General features: G+C 38.8%; 1 protein-coding gene across 1 annotated transcript in view; it reads left to right on the top strand.

Moving 5' to 3' along the window:
* Positions 1-10,880, top strand: part of LOC119839380 (talin-1) — a 50,905-nt gene that overhangs the window by 30,797 nt on the left and 9,228 nt on the right. The window contains exons 13-22 of the mRNA XM_038365648.1: positions 29-120; positions 1,207-1,295; positions 2,890-3,009; positions 3,520-3,658; positions 4,388-4,468; positions 4,576-4,700; positions 4,964-5,065; positions 9,712-9,882; positions 10,074-10,275; positions 10,473-10,621. Coding sequence (XP_038221576.1) covers positions 29-120; positions 1,207-1,295; positions 2,890-3,009; positions 3,520-3,658; positions 4,388-4,468; positions 4,576-4,700; positions 4,964-5,065; positions 9,712-9,882; positions 10,074-10,275; positions 10,473-10,621 — 1,270 coding nt within the window. The remainder of the gene's footprint in view (positions 1-28; positions 121-1,206; positions 1,296-2,889; positions 3,010-3,519; positions 3,659-4,387; positions 4,469-4,575; positions 4,701-4,963; positions 5,066-9,711; positions 9,883-10,073; positions 10,276-10,472; positions 10,622-10,880) is intronic.

Genomic DNA, 10,880 nt, shown 5'->3' with positions numbered 1-10,880 from the left:
TAATGAAACATAAACTAATTATTTTCAGAGCAAATATAATACAACACGACACATTCAAATCGGGCAAAGTGAATACGGAGTCTGTGGCCAAGCCGGCCGTGCTGCGACCCGGCGCTGAAGGTATGTGGTAGAAAATGGGAGAAATAGAATAGCATTTGGTAGAAATCTCTATGATATATGGTAGGATATGGTAGAATGTGAAATTGGCTTTTTGTGCGTGTAACTGACGAAACGCAATTCTTTATCGTTGTATAGACGTATAGGGTGGTACCAGGTTCGATTCCTGATTAGGAATAAATAAAATGTAATTATCCATACTCCAATTTAAACACATTCTTAAATAAGTACTATTCAATTGTTTTTTTGTTTGGTTTTTGTTTTCTTTAGAATTGCGTTTTAAATATTACACGTTGTATAAAAATTTTTTATTATAAATTTGCGATTTACACAAGTTTGCAAGAAGCTTATTTTATTTTTTCTATGAAATCTGCTGATCTCTGTCTATGAACACTTTGTAAATGTAGCACCAATTTGCCGTAATTTATAGAAATATGCGTGATTTATTAAATATATTATGACCGAAGAAATAATATCTTATGCTTATACTGTGAAACATATTTATTTTCTTTGAAACATACCTAGAATATCAAAGGTGGCACATTCATTTTGATCCTGGGTTCGAGTCCCAGATTGTAAGGTATCGTAAGCGTACTGAGACACCGTATTGAGACACCTGAAATAGAAAAAGGGCACGGTAAGGAACAAATTATATTAAATATTATGTATCCCGTATGCCAATGGTGGTGTGGGAATATCCTTTCTGTATGGAACTTGGCACTTGAAAACAAAATATATTGCAATGCATGCTATGCGATCCAACTAAGAATAGGAAAGTCTATGTCTATGTATCTCTACGTGACAATCACGAGTCAAATGACATTTTATAGATTAAATCGTTAATACTTTTTTTTCATTGATTTTCTCCGTCTCTTATATGAAAAGACAAACCTTATTTAATACGATTATTGAAACGTTTCGATCAACGCTTATCACGTGATGACGTCACAAGATGGCGCTGAATCGAACCTACTTTTAGTTAGTGTCGCATAGTATGCATGTATATTGTATATACCACTCGCAGTATGACATACATATATTATATAAAACATTGCCAAGCAATTAGTGACCGTATTGCGTACCGCGTAGGTGCAAAGTCGTTCGCGGTGGGGCACATGACGGGCGCGCAGCAGACCACCGTCTCGGGCCAAGTCATCACTGGCCATACGCCGCCCGCTGTTAGTATATATTATATATTTTCGTTTGTCTGCTTCTTTGTTCTGTTTGTTTGTTTGTGCATGGACAGGTGGTGGCGTGATTGATTAATGGATATGATTAATGGTTAAATGGTGGGGGGCTTAGTGGTAAAGGTGAAAGTAAATCGGTGATTAATGTATAGTTGTTGTGGTTTATGTCCTATTCTAAACTTATGTTAAAATGTTCTTGACATAATGTTTACCTCCATTTATTTTCACCTTACTATATTATATCATGCAATCAGCTTTAGATTTTTCGCTTTGTTGTGGCCATCGCTTTGTCATTTTGGCATTATAATTGAATGAATTCATTCTTCATGATTTTTCTGGGACATGTGGCGACCAGCTGACCAGCACGCAGAACCGGTTGTGCGGCTGGTCAGCTGGTCGCCACAGACACTTTACTGAGAAAGTATGACACTTATAGATTTGGGTTTTTAAATAGCATTTTTATTTAAAAGTTTGACAATTTCAGTAGAAAACTTAATGCACCACCAACACTATTTATTGCTAGTCATAATTAATTGAATAACGTTGGATTTTATAACCTACTTATTTTTACACCTAAACCAGTATTCGATTTAACAGATTAGCGATTTAGTCTAGACTTATTAACAATTAAATAACCTATCATAACATTGTCCTGCAATTTTAAACAACTAACCATCATTAACCGTTACTAACCACTAACCGAATGTATATGTGTTTGTAACTGATCGTCTGTATTCTGTTCACGCACACTAACATGGACTCGTCAGTGTTCGATGTCGTCTGTGTAGGTACCTGATTTTGATATTATTTCCACTTAAATTGTTTCATTGAAAACACTTAGCATACCTATGACCACACTTAAACACTTTATATAACTATGACCACACCTAAACACTTAGTAACCTTATCCCTTTCCTAACCTTTACTCGTCTGAGCCTTTGTTCCCATATTCAATAATTTTCTTATCCCTCGACACCTTAAAAGCGGGCAACGCATTTGCTGTGGCCTTTCCTCTGGTGTGGTGATTGTTTACCATCAGGTTAACCACCGTCCGGTTAAAGACCGCTATGACATAAAAAACAGGTCCTTCTCAGTGTTAAGATTGTTCAGAGAAGTTATCTTTTGTTAGAATACAGTATAACAGTATATAAATATATGTCGCAGCTAGCAATTTCTCGGTTATGTAGTGACTGGTCTGTATCATACAAGTAAATATGAATTTATTGAATTTCCAGTCTCGTTTTTCTTTTTAATGATATTATTGGATTGTGTGCTAAAGACTTGTTGTTTGAATGATGAAGTGTTTTCAATGAAAAAACTAGACAATCAAACCATACTAATATATTTATGGTTGAAGTACAATTTTGTTGAATATGTATTTAAATTCATCCTGTTTAATATAATAATAAAAATGTCTTACGTCTATTTCAGAATTCAAAATAACATTTTAATAATACTATGCCGTTTTTTAACCAGTATTTTTATAATTTCTTTTATAACAATCACGAAACTGTACTTCAGCCTAGACATGACCGCAACCACAGATTAAAAATTGAGATTGTAGCACTACGAAATAACATTATAGGCGTCGCAAGTGCAACAGACGAAAGTCACATCGATATTGAGCGAGCCGCAGAGGGCGCTACTGTCGACGATCACCAGCGGGCGGGAGGTGATCAAGCAGACGGAGGAGAGCCTGACCAGGGTATGTATAGCAAAAAAAAAGGTGTATGTGCGATTCACACAGGATAGAAGTAAAACTTCAGTAAATCGACAAAAGAATGAATAAAATAGTATGTATATTTCTGTCTCATTCTTTTCAGACTTCATTCTACACATTTTTGTATTTGTGTTTCTTACCTGTCATTTTTTCCATTGCATCAGGTTTGAAATCACAACGATTCTAAAGAAGTTCCACTTCAAAAATTCTAGCCACATTTTTTTTCTGAATTGTGTTTTTCTTTAAGATTTTTTTGTTACGTGGACTTTTAGGACTGCCTATGATGTCGTTTTTATCACATCCCTGTCTTTAAGTTTTAAATAATTACATATATATAAATTATGTCTATTGTTTAGAAGCCAAGGTTAATTTAAATCACATTAAAATAAGGATATTATAAATTTTTTTGTTAGTTTTTTTATATCTGCATGTGTTACCCAGGTCTTTGTGAATATTGTTTAATTGTGGAATACCAATATGTGTGCACGCACGCAGGCGTCGCTGCCGGCGCTGGGCTCGGACGCCGGCTCCGTGCGCTGGAAGACGACGACGCTGGACACGAGCAAGCAAGTGGTGACGTCGCACATCGCCGCCATGAACGCGGCCACCGCGCAGGTCGTCACGCTCACGGCCGGTACGTGCGTTGCGACAGACGGACGGACGAAAAACAAATATCCATTTCGCATCTTGGAAATGATTTTTTTTAGGATATACACTATACTCCACACTGTAACACTATCACACTATAACACTTACACTTTGGCCCTATCATACTCTAACACTATCACTACACTATTCTGCAAGATTAAGACACAACATAAATTGACATTATATCAGTTTCAGTTCTACTCGAATCCTTATCTTTTTCTCTCTTATTTAATGAATAATTTATATGGTTTTTTGTTTGTCTTTCTTTCACGTCGCAACGGAATGATTTTTAAGATATCATTTTAGTGTCTGATGATAGTTGGTAGGCTAGCGCTACTTACGCTGTGATATATCTCATTCCTTCAACGGGAATTTCCTTTTACTGCGCCGATAAAGTCGAGGGGGAAAGCCAGCGTATTATATTTGTATATTTGTCTGAACATAATATGTTAATCGTATAATAAAATTATTAAAGAAAGCTTCATTTTTACAAGTGACACTATAACCAATACTGAAGTATAGTAGAACCCGCTATACACTATAACAAAGACACAACAGTACAATATTTTCAATATCATTCCAATACGTGATGCTTTCATATTCTTTACCCAACTGCGACAGAAGGATGGTAAATCTTTTCGATAGTATGTTTGGATATTATTGCCAAATTTTCTATATTAAAAGAAAATTATAAAATTTTTGCTATTGTTTTCAGGACCTACCGAAGAAGTCGATCACACCGCAGTCGGTGCAGCAATTACGACGATCACAACAAACTTACCCGAAATGACCAAAGGTAGAGTATCGAATCCACGTGAAAATAACATTAATAAGTATTTTTTATTATATAGTGATTTGAAAACTGATCAAACCATATACCCGACTCCCGCCTGTCATCACCAGGTGTGCAGATGATAGCGGCGCTCATGGACGATGATGACAACGGTGATCGGCTGCTGGACGCGACCCGCAAACTGTGCAGCGCCTTCACCGACCTGCTGCGGGCCGCCGAGCCAGAGACTAAGGAGGTGAGGGCGTGCAGACGGACAGATTTTCATTTCATCTCCATAAATTATATCGAGTTAATTGTAGAAGAGTTAACACCACTATTAAGCTTTAGCATATAAAATATCGTGAGAATTTTTTTGATCACGTAGCAGGATTCGAACCTGCGTCTTTAACGCGACTGTAACGCCTAGCGTTTCGGTCGCCCGTAATATCGCCGTTTGTATACAGTAAATTTATAAAAAAAATAAATAATGAATATAAAATCCATGTATCCTCCTTCCAGCCTCGCCAGAGCCTACTGAACGCGGCGTCCCGCGTGGGAGAGGCTTCCACCAGCGTCCTCTACACCATCGGCGAGGAGACGCCGCAGGACAAGGAGACGCAGGTAAACAGACAGACAGACACGCACGCGCCGGACGAGCGGAGCAAAGCGAAAAAGTCCTACCTCTATAGGAAACTCAACTATTGCTACGACAATTTCTATAAAGTGTTCTTCGGCAAGGAGAGACACGGTTACGGCGCAGACTTCGACGTCGACTTGCATGAGACTGTTCATTATAAGGATAGCCAATTGGATAGGCCGAATGATAGGTTCGATGATGACGGTATCTACGAGGATGTCGACACCAGCAAGGATTGGGGCAAGATGCTCGATGTGATCCAGGAGGAGTCGGATAGCGATTACTATCGGAGCCTGGAGTACTGTAACGTGGCGGTCACACGGCCGGTCACCTTGACCGACATCCACAGAGCGAGGGCGTCGCTCGTCGGCGACCACAGTGCCAGCAACGATGTCGATGATATCCTGCACAATTGTCAGGATTATTTAGGCGATAGCAACGGGAAACGTAACGCTCCCAACGCGGCCGGTCCCACGCCCACGCCCGCGCTTCGCCCGAAACCCCTCAACGAGCAAATTTACAATTTCAAAAACGATTTCGCCCACCACGACTACGCCAATGTCAATTATAAATTCGACAGCAATCCGAACGTGAACCTGGAGCGTCGCGCCAAAAACGATACACTGCGCGAGAAGTTCTTCCTCTCGAACGAAACGGACAAAAACGATATCAACGATCGTTTCAACCGATACAACGATAGGAAGATAGAGTGTCACAGCATCAAGCACGACGCGACCAAAACGGGGCCGGACGTCCAGGTGGCCGGCTCGCTCAACATGAGACTGTTCGATCTGGACAAGTACAACCGCGTGTTGACCACCACCGAGACGTACGTGCAGAAGGCGGAGGCGAGCTTCACGAAAAACGAACTGAACTACAAACGGCGCGATGATTTCGAAACGTTTGTGAAACGTAGCGAGAAATATTACACGAGCGAGCGCAGGGACAGGACGACCGTGGTCCAATTGAATAACTCCGCGCCGGTGCCCGTGTCCAAGGGGAAAACGGAAATTAGGATCTTTTATAACCCCACGTTTTTGGCGACTGACGAGAAGCATCGCGGCTTCTGCCAGTTCTGTAGGAGACGGTGTCCGCGCACCGAACTCAAATGCTGCGCGCGATGCATCTGCTTAGAGCTAGAGTTAAAAACGATATTCAGGGAGAACTGGTTGAATATTCTGCTGATTTTGGCGTTAGTTTTCGTCTTGCTCGCGATTTTGGTACAGTGGCTGTTGAGAACGATCGGTTGCGCTGACGCGGATGGGAACGGTGATGGTGGGAAATGTTCTGAAACGTTCACTTGGTAGGTGACGAGACGGACCACCTGTCTGTGTCCGTTCGCAAATATTTTGACAATGCATTCCAACTTTCACGTTTTTTGAGAATAGCATAAAAGACAGACTCGGTTTTGTAATCTTGGCGGCTTTTCAAAGACAATCATATAATATTTTATCTCAGATTCTTAAAATAAACATGGGTGTGCTTTAACCACACAATAAAAGCACCTTTAAATGACATACGATTTGTTATATTTATAATAATTATTGCCTTTTTATTACACGTGTAATGTGCCGGCAGCGAATCCTTTTACATACAAACTTATAATCACTATAACTTTAACAATTTTATACTTTAGTAGAATTGTATTAGAGTCTAATTTAGTATTAACGGTGCGGGTCAATACACTTTATAATTAATTCTTACTCGGACAATTGTTATTGCCGTCCTTTTCCTTACATATTCTTACGATATTTTTTTTTTACTTTTTAAGGCACTAGGGAAAAAGACTTCGAAATAACAATTGAGATTTTATTAGTTTTAAGGTAAGATTTTTGTAAGTTTGCGAGACTTATAATGGAAATTTTGTAGTAGAATATTGAACTATATATCGGATTTAATAACGACACTAGTTGGTAATCTAGTCGTTATTGAGGGAGCCATTTTCAACACTTGCGAGTAATACGAATATCATATAATAATGGAAATTAAATGTATTCACGTGACGTAAGCCTACAAACAGTATATCACAGAACTGTTTTTTTTTTTTTTTTGCTAAAACATGTGTAACACAATTCTGGGTTAGGGTGTAAATAGAAACTCAAGGTACATATTATCAGATAATACTCTAACACCGATTATTTTAACCCGATATTTAAAAATATGTATATACTAGCTGCGCGCCCCCGCTCCGCCCGGGTAGTCATTTATCGTATTTGAAATAATATAAACTATCCTATCCTAACTATCTTTTAAGTTGGATCAAACTGCACCTGGTGTGCAAATTTGATTAAAATCGGTTGAGTAGTTTAGGAATCCATCGCGGACATTGTTTGTGTGACAAGTAATTGGTAGATAATAATATAACCGACATTAACAAAAGAGTAATGTAAAATAAGTAATGTAGAGGCTATCATATGGTTTAAAAAACATCTTAATATAATAATAAGCAAGCGTGGAAATGGCTTCGGTCATTAAGCATTTATTAGAAGTCTGAATTGAAAAGTATAAAAGAAAAAGTACTAACAATAAAGTTCCTAAATTGATTTAAAAATACATATACTAACTTATTGGTTTTGAACTTATTTGTTATTGATGGCAGCTCTCTGTTTAATTTTTTGTAGAGTTAAGTATTTTTTTTATTGGTTGAGGTGTTTTTTTTTTTGTTGTATCGTATTCGGATGTTATTTTTATTTTGTATCTATATTTATCATCACTTTTTTTTACAAATGGCGTGGTATTGTAGCGTTTTTTTGTCTCATGTTTGCCATATTTTTTTCATTGTATATACATCACATATATTATATTATGTCCATTACATATTTGTAATGCGTTGTTTTCAGTATAACATACATAATATAGAAGTACGAAACGCACAATTTTGTAATGCACTTCATTAATTTTGCGTAACCGTTAGTTATTGGAATAAAACTTAATTTTTTATTAATTTTAATAATCATGATAGTTTTTTTGTATTATGACGAGTTATTTATTTATTTATTATTCTTATCAATCTGCAAATAGGGATATTCCGATGGGCAATTAATATTTTAAATTACGTTTTAAATATGTTATTTTTTTCTTCTTCTTATTTCTCGTAATACAATTGTATATGGCGTGCGTTCATTTGATAACATCTGGCTATGGACATTTCAATAATTTTTTTAAAACATTTTACAATATATGCTCATTATATTATATTACAAATGAATGCGGGTCACCGTTCACTCGAACGTTGTCAAATGTACGCGCGCCACATGTCTGTACTTACAATCTTGCCGTCCGTGTGTTATTTTTGTTAATACATTTGCTTTTTTTATATTACAATGGACTTTTTATTTTCGACTAACTGTCTGTAAAGTGAATGTAGTGACAAAAATAATTAGAGCTTTATATATATATATATTACTAACCACACCCTGTACATAGTTGTTTTTTTAATTTGTCTACACATATCGTCATAGAGTAGATAGTGCAGAAGTGCCTTCGTTGGAAGATTAACAGTTATTTTATAAAAACAAATTATAGTAAGCCCAGTAATGTTTCACACAAATAAATCGAAAATTATTTAACATGTCTATGTTTTAGATGATGATGATTTTGAATTGATCATCTAATTCTTATTCGTAATTAACGTATTCTGTGATAATATCATGGACATAGGCAACTATTTTACTATAAACAAACTCTAGCTACTCTAATATGGCCTGGAATATATCGTTATAACAAATATGTCATATTTATTCCCACTGCTACGACATAGGCCTCCAGATCCTTTGAGAGGTCAAGGCATTATTCACAACACTGGTCAAGTATTTATATGCAATAAGAAGTTTTCTCTCTAAAGGATCTTGAAAATTTATTAAATATCACTTATTAAATTAGTCCTTGTATTTAAATCATAATATAGATCTCTTGTATGAATAGTGATATTTATAATATGAGCTTCTTAACATAAGAAATATAAAGGTCTGTAGGGCAGATGCATTAGGTATATTGATCATAGAAATAAGGGCGGAAATTCTCATATATTAAACACACTTTTCTATACATTTATTAATATGACATAGATGTACGAATGATTGATGTAAATAATGAAAATATGCAATTATTATTGCTTTATATGCCCCATGTTTTACTTCAATATCCCCAAGGGGTGTTGCATATTATTTTAACTTGACAAAGATTTAAGGGCATCTGAATCGGTTTATGTATGAATTCAATATCGTGACATTTGTATTTACGTAATATATATGGAGATAATGACATAAATTTTTGCAAGGATTATAGTAAGTGACTTGTCAAAACGAATATAATAAGAAGATAGAAGTATTTTGTTTGTCTGGTACAATTTAACTCAAAAATTTCTTGACCGATTCGACGAGCATTAAAAAGCTACATTTTTATGTAGTGTATGCTATGTTTAAATCCTGGGTGGACCTTTTTTTTCAAGTAGGAAACTCTTCATAAGATACCCACGGCCTACGGGGAAGGGATGTCAGATTCTCACCTATTAAAAGTCCATTGAGTTCCGAATCCTGGGTCAACCCAGCGGTAAGCGGAAATTGTTATTGAAAAAGACAGAGATGTACCGTACAAAATCACCCAGTGTACAACATGAGTTCCATGACAGGACATCCTGCTGTCGCTGGCGAAGGCGGTGGCCAACACGACGGCCGCGCTGGTGCTGAAGGCGAAGAACGTCGCCGCGCAGTGCCGCGACGAGCAGCCGCTGCAGAACACCATCATAGCGGCCGCCACGCACTGCGCGCTCGCCACCAGCCAGCTGGTCGCCTGCGCCAAGGTGAGGGGACGACGACCAATGCGATAGATTGTTCGTAGAGAGATGTATGTTTTGCAGGGGAGATGATCATTTTAAGTTTCCTTATTTTCTGTGTCTCGATGCCAGCACTATAGGATATAGCATTTTTCGAAGCGTTTGCTGCTGGTTAATATTTGTTGGAGTGACATGTGACATGTGATGCATCGCGGCAGGTGGTGGCGCCGACGCTGCACAGCCCGGCGTGCCGCGCGCAGCTGGAGAGCGCGGCGCGGCAGGTGGCGCAGGCGGTGGAGCGGCTGGCGGCCGCGTGCCAGCTGGCGCCCGCCGCGGCCGCGCCCGCCGTCGACCAGCTGGCGGCCGCCGCGCGCCGCGTCTCCGACGAGCTGGAGCGCCTGCTGGCGCACTGCGACCTGGGTGAGTGGCCTGCTCACTATATTATATTGTCTTCTCTGTTTTTGTTTATTTAATTCTTATATACCATTTCGTTACGTAACGCGTTACGGCGCCACTATAACTTGCTTTTCTCTCACGTTTTTCTTTACTCCTTATGGTGCCCCTAATGCTGTTTTGGATTATTTTCATTTTTATTATATTATAACACCGTTGAACAGAGCGCCGCGGGCAGGCGAGCGTGTCGCAGTCCGTGGAGAGCGTGCTGTCGGCCAGCGAGCGGCTCGGCGCGGCCGCCGACGCGGGCGAGATGGTGCGCGGCGCGCGCCTGCTGGGGCAGGCCACCGCCAGGCTCATCGCGGACATCAAGGTGGGGGGTGGGAGGGGAGAGGAGTGTATACTCTGTGGGGAGCGTGCTGTCGACTCGATATTTGCCATTGACGTCTTTTTCGCGATGCTAGGCTAACTGGGGGACTGCTGGGGGAACCGTGATACAATTAGCAAGGGATGGGGTTATAATGTTGATAGTTAGTGCGTATGTTTTGTATGAGGGGGTAAATAGAAAAAAATACAAAAAGAAATACATGTTAATAATTCCGATATAAAAACTAAACGAATACTTATCGTTG

Source organism: Zerene cesonia, unplaced genomic scaffold (assembly GCF_012273895.1).
Source record: "Zerene cesonia ecotype Mississippi unplaced genomic scaffold, Zerene_cesonia_1.1 Zces_u014, whole genome shotgun sequence".
Taxonomy (NCBI): Eukaryota; Metazoa; Arthropoda; class Insecta; order Lepidoptera; family Pieridae; genus Zerene; species Zerene cesonia.
Note: the sequence above shows the minus strand (reverse complement) of the source record. Positions and strands in the feature narration are given on the sequence as shown.